The sequence below is a fragment of the Dromaius novaehollandiae genome, chromosome 14, assembly GCF_036370855.1.
Source record: "Dromaius novaehollandiae isolate bDroNov1 chromosome 14, bDroNov1.hap1, whole genome shotgun sequence".
Classification (NCBI taxonomy): domain Eukaryota; kingdom Metazoa; phylum Chordata; class Aves; order Casuariiformes; family Dromaiidae; genus Dromaius; species Dromaius novaehollandiae.
The window spans coordinates 19,200,439-19,214,593 of NC_088111.1; the positions used below are offsets into that span (position 1 = coordinate 19,200,439).

Consider the following 14,155-nt stretch of genomic DNA (forward strand, 5'->3'; position numbering starts at 1 on the left):
TGCACTGGGACAGTGGTGTGAGGCACTGGGCTGCACTGGGGCCACTGACTGTGGTGGTGGGAGGCACTGGGATGCACCGGGGCTGTGGGCTGCAGCAGTGTGGGGCACTCAGATGCACTGTGGCCACACTGGGGCTGCAGGCTGTGGCGGTGGGAGGCACTGGGCTGCACTGGGACAGTGGTGTGAGGCACTGGGCTGCACTGGGGCCGCTGGCTGCGGCGGTGGGAGGCACTGGGCTGCACTGGGGCCGCTGGCTGCGGCGGTGTGGGGCACTGGGATGCACTGGGGTCGCTGGCTGTGGCGGTGGGAGGCGCTGGGCCGCACCGGGGCCGCTGGCCGCGGCGAGGTGGAGGCCGGGAGCGGCTGCCCGCTCTGCCCGCTCTCCCCCGGCCGGCGCGCCCCGAGCCGCCGCCCCGCCAGCGGCAGCGGCAGCTCCGCCCCGCGGGCCCGCGGGCACCGGCAGCGCGGCGCCGGGAGCCGTTCGCCGGGCCGGGCCGGGCCGGGCCGGGGCAGCGGGCGGCGCGCGGAAGCGGAAGTCGGCGGTGCCGGGCCGCGCCGGGCCGGGGCGGGCGGCCTTCCTGCGGGCCGCGCCGCGCTGCGTTGCGCCGGCCGCGGCCCCGGCGGCATGGGCGAGAGCACCAGCCCCATCAGCGTCATCCTGGTGAGCTCGGGCAGCCGCGGCAACAAGCTGCTCTTCCGCTTCCCCTTCCAGCGCGGCGCCGAGCACCCCGCCGCCCAGGCCAGTAAGTGCCGCCGCCGGGACCCGCGGGGCCTTGCTGCTGGCCGCCGCGCTGCCACCGGCGCCCCGCACGCCTCGGTGGCCGGGCGTCGTCCCCCCGCACTGCACGTGTCCCCCAGCACGCCCCTTGGCCTGGCATCGTCCCCCCGCACTGCACGTGTCCCCCAGCACGCCCCTTGGCCTGGCGTCGTCCCCCCGCACTGCACGTGTCCCCCAGCACGCCCCTTGGCCTGGCATCGTCCCCCTGCACTGCACGTGTCCCCCAGCACGCCCCTTGGCCTGGCGTCGTCCCCCCGCACTGCACGTGTCCCCCAGCACGCCCCTTGGCCTGGCATCGTCCACCAACACATGCTCCACACATCCCCCCCCACCCCTTGGTGCCCCGGCATCTCCCTCCACGAGCCGCTGTGGCCTGGCACCTCCCCGCACCGCTGCCAGCCCTCCCGCCGGCCTGGCACACGCACACGCCCTCGCTGGCCTGGCCTGCGCGTGCCCTGGCTGCTGGTGCCTCGCCGGCCTGCCTCGCGTACGCCTGCGCCTTTCTCGGCCTCGTTGGTCAGGCACGCCTGGGGCACGGCGGCGGACACAGTGCCTCCGGGGGTGACACCCGCTCGCCTGGCACAGCCCCTGTTCAACATCTGTCTGACTGCGCTCGAAGTAGGAGCTGCATGCAGGTGCCCTGAGTGCCCCACGGTGCCCTGCTGACTCCGTCGTGGAAGGTTAATTGAAGCCTGAGAGCGCACAACGTTGTTAGTGATTCAGTGTTTTGCTGCTGTGGTTGGGTCGGTGGAAACAACGTGGGTTTTGAGAACTGTAGAGAAAAAGAGGAGAAGGGCAGGCCAAGGGAAGGAGGCGGCAGGGTAGGAAGTGGAAGAGAGAAGAAACCAATCTGGGAGAAGGAATCCAGAAGAGACTAAGTGAGCTTAAATAGGTTAAAATGCACTTAGCTGATAATGGATAGATGCTAAGAAACTTTAGCCTGTTATGTTGGGTAATCAGGTGAAGGGGGTTTCATTTATACTGTAAAATAGAAAAATCAGACCTTTGAGGTCCTAGCTGGTTGCTGCAGGGCCAGTTTTAGTTGTACCCCTTCCTTTGACATTCCCAATTCCAGAAGGTGTCTGGGGCCGGACTTGGACCTGCTTGCACCCATGGAGTGAGCTTGGGGCCAGAAGTGGAATAACTGCACCTGTAGCTCTAAAGCAGGGTAAATAAGGTCACCTGGACTCAGGAACAGGAGAGGCAGACTCACCCAAATGGCTCTGCCCAAAGCTGTCTGAGGTCCAGAAGGGCTGGCATTAAGCTAGGCCCACGCTGGCCATTTGCAAAGGCCTCCTGAGTATTTCTGTTCTGCAGTCTGGGGTCCTGGGGTAGGACACCCTGCTGAAGAGCCAGCGAGGGTCTGAGAGGGCTTACACACTCAGTGCCTTAGGAGACAGTTTCATTGCTTTCAAATCTAAGCTGTCTCCAGACGATGCAATTGCAGACGAGTTAGAGTCAGCTTTCCATATCAGTATGTTTGGTGCCTAAGACCTTTGATGATTTGAGCATCATTCAGCACATGGACTTATACCAAACCAAATATGAGAGGTGCTGAGCGGGTACTTATCTTGGTACCTGGCCTAAAGTTGCAATAGGATGATGAAGTTTTTACTTGCCTCATTTTGCTAACTGCCTTACGTCATCAGAGGTTTGACATCCATTTTTACATACTGAGTCACTTTTTACCAGGAGAGAATCTTCTCTGAACCCCTTTTTGTTTTTATAAATGAAATTTGGAAGGATTTTTTGGCTGTCTGCTTCTTTCCCCCCTCCTGCTTTTTGTTGGTAATAGATTTTGATACCTGCTGCTGCAGGAGGGCCTTCTGGAAGCTTCTCCATGATCCTCAAACCTCAGCAATAATGAGGGAAAGGAGTTTGTCAGAGTTATGCTACCTGGTTCTTGGGAGAAAAGTTCTTCCTGTGAATGTTCTGATGTCTTCTCTGACTTCCCCAAAGATGTAAACCTCTTGCTTGTATTTTTTGATATGTTCTTGAGTGAAAATAGAAAAAAACCCAAGATCTGGTACCACTAGGTAAAAGGGAAGGACTTTCCTGCTTTTAATAAAACTTTTTTTTTAGATCTGCCTTATACATAATTTTTAAAAGGCCATGGACATCAGTATTCCCTTAATGGACACTTTAAGGAGGTTGTTCCTTGAAAGAGTTTTCTTTCCTCTTTGCTTCAGGTAAACCAAGGAGTCGATATGCTGTGAATAGTTCAGGTGACACCACAGAGGATCAAGATGGGGACTCCAGGTAGGGGTAAAATATTTCTCCTTGTCTAGGAGTTTGGAGCAGAGGAGGGGGTGGCCTCTTGCTTTCTTGCTTACTAGTTCAGTAGGCAAAGTCTCATGGACTGTATAGAAGCAGACCTGCAAAGAGACTCTTTAGTGCCAAGTTATGAGCAAATCAGTATTTGGTAATGAGGAACATCTCATGAGCTACTGAATTTACTGTCTTCTGGGCAAGATAAAGGTCAGGTGGTCTGTGCCTGTTAGGCAGTATTACTCTTTCAGTGCTAGAAGTATTAATCCTTTGGCAAAATTTCACTTCTCTTTACCTGCCTGCCTCTAACTGTATTATTACAGTTGGCTCAAATTCTTCCCTAGCTCATGTAATTGTCATATAGAATTGCTGTGCACTAATGAATAGCTACTTTTGTTTCTCCAGAGATAGCTGCCCCTATGTCATTGGAGTGAAATAGTAGCTCAGAAGGATACAGAGACTAAAGACAGTTTTTGAAGTTAAAGGGAATCAGTGGGTAAAGTAGTGAAAATAGTGTGTTGTTCAGCATGCACATGCATACAAAAGGACTCTCTAATTAGTTCTTTGTAGCTCATTCAAAATCTTGTTTTTTTCTAAATTTATCACTATCTGATATGAGAGATATTTCTGAAAGACAAGAAGTGTTTTTGTCTATTGGCCGATAGTTTGATTGCAGATCTTTTTTGTGGTGTGTTTTTTATTCTCAGAAATTAATAATAGGGTAGTTGCTGCTGTTCTCTCACTAAGAGTAAATAAGAATTGTTGTCACTTGCCCCAAAAGAGAAATTTAGATCCCAACCTTGCAAAATGTTTCTTAACTTTATGACTGAGAATAATTTCATTGAAATTAAAACCACCAATGACAGTAAACGTCATCAAGTTCTTATGTTTTTCCAGCATTAGGAACTTAGGAAAATGGTGTAACACAAGTGAGTGACACATCTTGCTTGAGGCCATTCACTTCTGTTGCCTCTTCTGATATCTTTGAAACCTTCAAACGCAGCGTTCTCTCATGTGTTCGCTGAGTCCAATACAGTACAAAGCACAACTTCAGCGGAAGCAAAACAGGCTTTCTTAAGTTTGGTAATTAGTGAATGGCATTTAAGACTGTGCCGTGGACAGTATCAAGCATGCACCTTAGGAAAGCTCAGAGCACATCTTTTTTGGTTATCTCAGGGATTTGTTGGTCGCTGTTCAAACAGCTGTTGGAACTATGCCAGATTCTGTCTGACACTGATTCTTGTTGCCTCTGCTGTTTTGGCAGGTTAAACAAAAGTCTCAGTGCAGAGCTGTGCTCACTCGATGTTGTCTGGTGCTGAACTAAGGTGCTGGAGTATGTGGCTACTTAAGTGACAGAAGAAAAGCTTATATCACTTTAGATTCAGGTCAGATTGAGAAAAACTGCTCTTAATCTAGTGTTTTCCCTAAACTGGCTTTAAGTAGACTGAATGCGATAGCATGTAGCCTACACCAAATAAAGAATTAGATCATTTTATTGCAGTGGTGTCCAAAACTCTGTGCTTGAAGGCTAGTGCTTTGACCCCTGCTCATGTATTTGTTACTAAGATTTGAGTGTTTAAAAGAATTGAGGTGTCAACAGAGTTCACTAAACTCAAAGTATCGCCTTATTGGCACTCTATCAGGTGGATCGAGAGAGACCTGAAGCACTGAGTGGAGGAGTATTAAGATGGAAATCCCCCTCTGTAGTGATGGTCATCAGAAAGAAGTTGTTGCCATCTGTATGCTTTTGTATATAGCAGCACATGCAAATCTGTGCTGCAGTGCCTGCACCTGACTGTTACTGAGATCACTGGAGTTTATAAACTGTATATCTACTTGATGAAGTTGATGCATCAGCCAGCAAAGGCCTGTTAGCAGGAAGTCCCTTAATATCATAGCCTCAGGATCACTCTACAGCTGTCATGCAGATGAAGGTATGGGAGAAGGGGAGAAATTTCTCCTATGCTTTAGAAGATCGTAGAACTCAAATTTATGTTGCCATCAAAATGCTGGTTCTGCTTCTGCTAGGTGTCATATTCCAACTTCTGTAACTTCATAGATGTTTTCTATTCTCACTTGATCGGAGAGTTCAGAAATACAGAAACGTCCCACCTTTGAGGAGTGCTTCTGATTGCTGAGTGTCTAGGAGCTTTGTCATGATCAGCATGTGACACTGTTAAAAGGAGAGTGTTGTGCAAAGAACATTGTAGGCAACTCTCAAGCTAGCAGTAAAAGAGAGTGCCATTGGTTCCTGGAGATGCTGTACACACAAGGCCAGAAGAAGATCAGAGAACACCTCAACATTGCAGGTGGCAAAATCTGCTGTGCATGTTGCATTGTAAAGTGTGCACTCTCAGTCCTCAAACATGTGCATGTGCACACTCACATGTGTACACACACACGCAACTTGTATTTAAATATTTACATAAAAGTCACTTGAACATGGAGTTCTGTGCTCCAAAAAGGTATTTAAAAATCTGAGGTGATGTAGCAGAGGGTGCAACTTAGAAGACTGGAAAACATAGTTTAAGGTGAGGAAGTTAAGAAGTTGAATGTATACATTGAAGAGAGTCTCAAGAGGATATGTGTGATTATGTGGAGATTCTCTGAATTGGAGAAGATTTTGGAAGGCAGAGGTCCCTAGCTACCAGGAGAGGTCCAGCACACTGCTCGTGGTGCTTACGTGCTTATGCACCTGCATTCAGAGTTTCAAAGTCTTTTTTCAATTTGCATTTGTTTCAGGCTTTTTATTGAAAAGCCTTTCTCCAATACCAGCATCATCAGTGCTGTTAATCCACTGAAACAGCTTTCTTTCCCTGTGCCAACATAGAAGGAGGGCTTTAGATCCATTTAATGCAGCCATGCAACTGATGCAGCAGCTAAACATATCCTTCTCTTCAGTGATAACAACTGGTGGAAGAAATCACTGATGCTATCTGTACAGAGATCTGTTAATTTACATTAGGCAAGAGGAGGTTTATTGGCAGAGATAGTATCTTTCATAGACTAATTGATATAGGTGGAAGAAACATGCAAGTTTTGGGTGCACAAGCTCTTCTTCCAGCATGAAACAAAAAAGGATCTTCAAAACTGTGTACAAGAGGTTGTTCAGAGTCCTGATGTGTATGAGTTTGATCATTGCAGTAGTAACAGAAGTTGGCACCTGTGGAATAGGAGAAACACTAGTGGGAGAGTGGAGGCAGAAAAGTGCAGAGGTCTTGGAGAGAGAGAGATGCGTATGATTTATAGCCTGCCTAATGTGAGTAGACTAGTGGAGTTTAACTATACTGTGCCACAAAACCAATACCGTCACTGAGCCTGTGGGGTTCTTCCCTCAGGGACAGTATGAATTTTTGCTCCTCAGCTCCTATTTGGAATGTGTTTTGTAGGTTTGCATTGAAGATCAGGCTGGAGAGATGAGGGACGGAGTGACTGTTTTTGTGAGAACTGTTCCCCAAGAGGCAGCAGCTCTGTCCGCGTGAGTTTGTTCTGACTTGCAGCGGTTCTCTTCCTGAAGCAGTCACTTTAGTGGTTCAAGGAGAGACTTCATCAACATGAAATCCTGCCTGGTTTTTGTTGTTGTTGATTTTCTGATTGGAGTTGTCACAGATGAAAATAATTTTTGAAATGTCTTCATGTTATTTCTGGAAGGCTTCTTCAAGACAGAGTTGGCAAAAAAATTCCTTTAAATATCCCCATGTCAGTAGATTCTCTCGATGTTTTGGGGGCAGAAGTTAGGGCTTTGGAGAGGGCAGACTGCTAGGTCGAGTTGATGGTGCATGGCAAGTATGGCAGTGTTGAAGGGCTGAATATTTCCCTTGTTTTTGTGTTCAGCAATGGAAGTTATTTCAGATTTATCTTGTTGCTGCAGTAGTTCTTGTGAGGGTTAGATCCATTCTCTGTTATGCTGGATGTCTGTCTTTAACTTATTAGTAATCTAGGATCCACCGTATGCTAAATAAGGCTGAGCTTGCTTCTAGTCTGTGGGAACCCAAATTAATTAATTTTGAGCCGATCTCTCCTGGAGCAAGTGAGGTGTGTGTATTTCTTTATGGCCTCATTAAGGACAGAATTAGATCTATTTAGGTCTCTTAACTCTCCATTTCCATACTGCATATTTGCATGCTAAATTGGATTTCTTTTAGCCTTCAGACTCAAATTTCCCGGTCTTTGTAATGCTTTTTGGTTTTTTAAAGACAATGGCCAGCATATTCATTGCGCATCTACCTGTAGGTTACTGATATGTATTTGCTGCATTAATTTCTGCTCAATGGAGCTTTATGTTTGAGTCTTTAGAACAGAGATTTTTCTTCCCTACAAAAGCAAGTGAAGTAACAAAAATGTTTGAAATGTGCTGATGTTGGCCATACAGTAGAGGTGTTCAGAAAAATGTCACTGGCAAAACAAATAGCCTGTCAAGTATCTCTCTTTGCTGGCAGCCTTTCACCATTTGCTCTCTCTAAAAAAATCCTTCGAGTGCTTTACCAATGGTATATACCCTTCACAGCTTATGGAGATGCCTGCCAGTCTCTTTTTTTTTTTCTGGAAAAAGATGAGGCATTTAAGACACACAATAACTCTTTTGAAGCCATGGGTAGTGTTTTGTTCAACTGGTTTGAAATATTTGCTTTTTTTGTTTTTGGAGGGGGTAGAGCCAGCAAATGTTCTAATGAAGATGCAAATATAGTAACATACATTACACCAAACTTGGCATTTTTATAGGAGCATGACTAGCAGAAAGAGGTTTAGCCATCTTGATGACATTGATGTCATTGGCCAAATGCTTCTGTTATTTAAAAAAAAAAAAGTTACTGTTATAAAAAAAAAAGTTATTCACAAACAAGGAGCTGAATGCCCCTTTCTAACAAACAGTCCTTCTGCTGTTGATAACACTTCTCTATCCTCTGTCCCTTCTTTCACTGGACTCCAGTGATCTTCCTTGTATTTGTTCTGAAAGGCTTCCTTTTTGTAAGCCTGTGGTTTTCCATCCATCTATCCCTCTAGACATCCTTTCTGTAATATTATCCCCTTGGCACAGCTTGTCACTTAGGATTGCTCTAAGATCCCTTTTTAGCATGACCGGTAGAAATCTGCTGTTTTTTGGCTTGAATAACTGTTGGAGGTTTTATTTTGTCTCCCCTTTCTAAAGCACATGCTACCAAGCTTTTAACAGATTCATTTTTTAGTACATTTAGGAGAACAAGTCTCTTTTTCCTTGTTATTTGAGGGAGAAAAAAAAAAACAGATGACTTAAAATGGAAATAGTTGTTTGTTTCCCTGCTGTAAGAGTGAGTATAGCCATTAGCAGAGCCTTGCTCTGTGTGCCTGTTGTAAGGAAGGTTTTCAGGTTCTTTCTTCAGCCTGCCCTTCCTAAGGCTCTGCTTATGGCTGGAGGCTGACGGAGAGAGATGGAAGATGACTTCACGCCAGCGCTGTGATTCTGGACAGGCTTGTACCTATTGTTGAAATCCTTGGTGGAGAACAGCAGCAGCTCCGTGTGCAAGGCCCTTTAAAAAACCCTGGCTGAGCATGAAATAAGTGTTTGGCAACCTCTTTTTCCTAAGTCCTGGGGGTATGGAAGCGTCAGAACCAATTGTGCAGAGATCTGAGTCATTTGCGGGTGTATGGGGTGTTTCTGTGATAAAAGTGCTAGTAATCGTCTAGAAAGGAAACTGAAGTTTAAAATTTGTGCTAAGTCAGATGGCACTTTTTTTTTAAAAGGTAAGCATGAAAAGTACAGTATAAATGTGGTTCCATAAATGTACCATAATACGTGAATACACTGCAGCAGCCAGTGTTAGCTAGACGTTATCTAGACGTCTAAAATGCCTTAGCTCTTTCTCTCCATCGCGTCGGTCTGAGCTAGAAATGTGTCCCATGAATTCACCTACTTTTGACTCTTCTCAATCGTTATCTTTCCTTTACAGGTGTTTAACCCTTAATAGTTCATCCTAGTTTTTAATATTATCTTTTTTTTTCTTTTGTATTTTGTGTACTTGCCTCGTTTATTTTCTTCTGTTGTGTTTTTGTTTTGTGTTTATGGCCATGTTCCCATTTCAGAGACCAATGTCCTCTAACTGATGAGCAATTGGTTTCGGGGTAAGAGCAAACATTCTAAACAATCACTTCTGTCTAGAATGGCTTTCTTTCCTCACCGTCCTTTTAATTGTGCTTTGTTTTCATTTCACACTGAATGATGAGATAATTATATGCTAAATCACAATGTCCCTAGGAAATGTGTCGCTCAGGGTTTCTGCCAGGATAATGACAAAGGTCCTACTAACATTTCTGTGCTTTCTGTAGGGTATCCAGAGTGGATGTGGTATTGTCCCTTCTGTGAGTTGAGAAAACCAAATACAGCCTTGGCATTGCAGTTATTCCAGCAAAAAGCCCCAACCTAAATTCGTTTCTGACAAGCAGTGACTTAATCATATAGATCAGTGTGTAAACTATTTAATCCCGTTGCAATCATGGAGCTGTTCAGAACCCTGGTTTTGAGCAGTGCTCTGGTTGCTTGTTCTTGGTGCCTCACCAGGCTGAGCTGGATGACCTGCCTTCCTACCCCTTTTGGGTGTGTGGAGGGAGGGGTGTTTATCTCTACCTAGAGCCCCAAACATCTTCAATTAAAGCTCTCATCTCTGTGTAATATAAAGAAGATCACCTAGTTACTCAGCTCCCATCATAAATTACTTCAAAGAGGAATTCTTTATAAATACCTTGCTTTTAATTCCTGTGGCATCATAAAAGTTATTGTCAGTTCTTGGGAAAAAAAAAACAAAAACAAAAACAAGAATGTTTGAGATTTCCCCCTTCCTCTTCCACGCTCTAAAGCTAAAGCAGTTATCGTTTCAGCTGTGTCCGTCCCCCAGGAGATGCTGGTGACAGCAGTCAATCTACACTAGTGCAGTTTGTGTCAGGCTGCGGGCTTGTCTGCTGGCGCTGCCATGTTGCCCTCCTGATAGCAGCCGTAGGATATTTTGAGCAAACCACAGCTTTTGTTTCTTGTATTTAGTTTCTGCCTGCTGAATTCCTTAGTACAGGAAAGGTTTGCTTCCCCCTGGAAATCACAGAGCTCAGACTAATCTCGTGAAAGAAGAAGGGACTGTTACTGCCCAGCTGTGAAACCTAGTCGGCTTCTAATAAACTCTTGGGTTGTGATGCTCAGGGTCTTTAGGTGGTCTTAAAACAACACAGAGAGTGGAAAACCAGTGTTAAAATTTCTAAAGTAAAAAAGTTATTGTCTGAGATGAAATGATCTGTCACTCTGAAATGATGGGAGTAACAAACCTCCTGGCCCTCCATCTCCCCTGTCATCCAGAGACCTAGGAAATGTAGAAGTTATGTGGAGTGTTGTAAAGATCAACAAGTCTAGATTGTCAGGCCAAGGGGAACGGGGCTGGAAGCCAGATCGCTTTCTGGAGAGCCTGCTGTGGTACCAGCTATCCCTGGTATCAGAGGGTTGCATAGCCTGAGCGTGTCCTCTGGCTGCAGTTGTACTCTCCCAGAAGCAGGTCTCCCCCGGGTAGTGAAAAGATACTTGGCACTTTACAAAATTAACCTTTTAATCTCCTCCTCCCCACAGAGCCAAACACAAGGTAATGCAGACAGTGGGCTGTCAGCGTAACGAGCCCTGCTGGGGAACTGCTCCCTGTTGGACCGTTATGATCAGCACCGCGTTTATATATTAAAAGATCTGCTGGCGTAGTCCCTTGCAAAAGTCGAATCTCTTTGGGTGTCCAGCACCCAAGACATCCCTCGGCAAGGCTGGGGGAGGAAAGAGTAACTCATTTCTTAGCAGCAAGCAGCCACTTTCAAGTTTACCCTCCTCCTCCCTCCTCTCCCCAAACCCAATGCTCATTTTTGAGCCTTTGCTACTACAGTCTTCCCGGCTCCATGATGAGCCTATTAACTAACACAGCTGAACAGGGCAAAAAAGAGGAGGAAGAGTTCACTGCTGATCGTGGTGACCTTTTTCCTGTTTTGAATGTGATCTCCAGGGAATGTCTGTCCAGTTTGAGGAAGCTTTAGCTTTCCCTCATGAGCACCGTGTGCTGAAGAGCCCAATGCATTGCAGTGTCCAAGGCGCACGGGCTCAGCATCCCTGGGAGCCTCTGGCTAATCTCCCCCTCTTTCTGCTTGTCTTCAGCTGCATTTGGCAGCCTGTTGGGAGCAGAGCGACCAGGGGTTTGGAAATTAGTGCACAGCTGCTCCTTCCCTGAGCTGAAATTAAACAGCACACTGTGGTCAGGGTGGCCAAACACCAGAGCGTTTGGTCCAATAAAAGTAATAGCTCCCTGGTCATATGCAGATGGGTACCCACAAAAGCCCTAGCTGTGTATTTGTCTTAATTTCTGCGGTACTCTAACGCACTCAGAGTAAACGAGAAATGTCGTACATTAATTCCTTCCCTGGGCATTGAGGGCTCGCTTGCGGCCCGGAGATAAAGGGCGTGCAGAGCACACCCATGGTCTGCCCTTTTCCCTGAGTGATACCGTGTTATCTGGGGTACCTGCGCTGCGGAGGGGGATGGTCTGGCAGGGACACGCATCCGTGGATGTAAATAAGGGAACAAAATAAACATTTCCATTGTTAAAAAATTGGTCTCATCAGAAGCTCGCTGGAAATTTTGTTTGGTTAAATGGGAGTACCTTAGAGAAAAGGAAAAAACATTGCTAATATAATAAATATTGTTCTGTACCTGGCCTAGAACAGCAAGAAGTTCCCTGCAGCAGCTAACTGAAGTCTTCTTTCATGTGGATTTGAACTCTGCTGTCTCAGGAGATACCCTGAGTTAAAAAAAAAAAAAAGAATTTATAAAGACCAGGCCACCGTGTTGTAAGGCCACCAGTGGTCTGTGCAACAGAAAGTGGAGCTGCAGAACTCCTTCCCTATGGCAGTGTTACCCATTTTTGCACTGGTAGCTGCATTTTACTGGACAGACTCCTTGTAGATATTTGCCCTCCTGTCTGTAACTGCACAGACTGCATTCTTCCCACCACAAATCCAGAGCAGTCCGGCAGCGGCTGCAGCAGTGGTTTGCACTGGGAAGGGCCTGCTCTGTCCTGAATTTGTCTCAGTTCAGTTTATCACACGAGACAGTCCAGGTGGGACCATGCAGCTTTCAGGAGGGTGCCGGTGGTCTTTGGGGCACAGACTGAGATCTGTTAAGTAACTTTGAATCTCACTGATTAGGTTTAGAAGAGGAGTGACAAGTGTTGAATGTATTTTTCTTTTAAGTGAGTCAGCTCTTTCTTGCCTTCCCTTCTGCCATACTGGGTGCCTTAAAGATCTTTGTTGTGCTTGAGTGACAGGCTGTTTTGATATCTAGTTGCTTAGTAAGTTCATTAACCTGCAGCTAAATCCAGGCAATGGCTAACTCGAGCTGTTTTTATATTTGTAAAGCAAACTGCACCTAATCTTTCTCTTGTATTTTGCCGAGCATGTAATTAAATAAGCATGACCCTGCAGTCTTTGTCTTGAATGCTTCCTGTTTTATAATTCTGATGATCTGAGAGATGTAATTAAGGGGTCCTTAATTTTCATGGTCAATGGTATTGCAGGTGCAACAATTTAAATACCTAATTTACAGTACTTTAATAACTCACAAATTAAATATCTGTATTTGGAGGAATATTTTTATATGCATTTTGATAATTTTAATAGCTTCTGTTTCTACTCTTCAAGGTTTTCCGATGTCATCCTGGCAACAATTTTGGCTACTAAATCAGATATGTGTGGCAAAAAATTTGAACTGAAGATTGATAATGTGCGTTTCGTTGGCCATCCTACGTTGCTTCAACACGCCCTTGGGCAGGTATGGTAAGAGGTCTGCTCCTTGGGCCTGCCTTCTTTTCAAACTACTCGAGTTAGGTAGGAAACTTGGAATTCAGGATGTGTATCTTTACTTTTGATCCTGTTTTTACTTACTGGTGTTCAAAGCTGTCTTATGCTTTTTCCAGATACCTACAGTGAGTGGTAACGTGAGGGAGCTGTGCCAGCGATTCAGAGAAACCTCTTTGTCTGGCTTCTGTAGAAAAACAGTGTGGGAAAAGGGAAACAAGACTAAGCAGTCCAGATCAAGAAGCTGTTTCTCACCTTTTTAGTTATTGCAAGTTAGCTTTGTGGTAGCTTTAATTAGTACACCAGGAAAAAAAGCAAATGCTGGCAAGCACTTCAGCCTTGTCTAGCTTTTAGCCCTTACTGATGCGGAAGATGATTCACAAGGCTCAGTTGGAATGGGTAGGATGTTGAAAGAGGTGTAAAATTTTCTTGTGGACAAAGCCAGGTTGCTGTTTGCACTGAGACCTTCCTTACTGGCTTGTTCTTTTAGCTGCTTGGAGTGAAAGCAACTGCCACATAAGCCACAGAAAAGGATCTGCTTAAATCTGGGGAAGGATTTACATGCTTACGTTCAAAACATTCCCTGTCCTAATCCCTCTTCCTCATAATAAAGTTTAAAGTGAAGTGGGCTTTGGTAGCTTCAGAGGCCATCACTAATCTCTATCACCAACCTGCTTAGGTCTTGTTTTACATCAGATTTACCAAGTTATTCATTCTTCAAAAAAAAAAAAATCTGTTGACATTTCTGTCATCCTTTCTATCTGTATTTAGAGGCCCTTGATGTTTTAAGGACCAGATTGATTTAGGACTGCTTTGATCCAGGTTAGAAGCTAGCATCAACCATCAAAAGGTGCTAATGTTCCAGTTTTGAAACTGTTTATGAGTCTACAAAGAAATATGACAAGAGGATCACTGAGACTCAGTCCTGAAATGTTTAAGCTGTTCCTGAGAATAGAGTTTAAGTGCCCCCAAGCTGTGCAAGTGCTTTGGGAAGTTTGATCTTCTGTGCTCAGAACATCAGGTACATGCTTACCCTAGGGCACCAAATGGTGCTGGTGGGAGGGAAGTAGTGGTTAGTCAGGAGTAGGGAAACCTTGGCAGTGTTTTCCAAGGTAATTCCTGATTTGCTGTTCATGGTGCTAGTCCTGAGACTTACAGCAAATAATATGATGGCAAAGGAGAGACAAGATTACTAGTTTTTGTTTTCAAAGAAGATGTTACAGCCCATCTCAGTAACCTTAGGAATTAGTACATGAGACTGTTACCTGG

At 45.6% G+C, this 14,155-nt stretch overlaps 1 protein-coding gene across 8 annotated transcripts in view; it reads left to right on the forward strand.

The window, feature by feature from the left end:
- The first annotated feature begins 430 nt into the window (after nucleotides 1–430).
- The window catches only part of NPRL3 (NPR3 like, GATOR1 complex subunit), a 53,648-nt gene continuing 39,923 nt past the window's right edge, over nucleotides 431–14,155 (forward strand). The window contains exons 1-4 of one of the 8 annotated variants that reach the window (XM_064520584.1): nucleotides 431–743; nucleotides 2,968–3,037; nucleotides 9,107–9,145; nucleotides 12,731–12,860. In XM_064520584.1, coding sequence (XP_064376654.1) covers nucleotides 626–743; nucleotides 2,968–3,037; nucleotides 9,107–9,145; nucleotides 12,731–12,860 — 357 coding nt within the window. In that variant the 5' untranslated portion in view covers nucleotides 431–625. Of the gene's footprint in view, nucleotides 744–2,967; nucleotides 3,038–6,447; nucleotides 6,525–9,106; nucleotides 9,146–12,250; nucleotides 12,283–12,730; nucleotides 12,861–14,155 lie in introns of those variants that run through there. The other 7 variants (XM_064520582.1, XM_064520588.1, XM_064520583.1 and 4 more) reach the window with 7 other exon arrangements.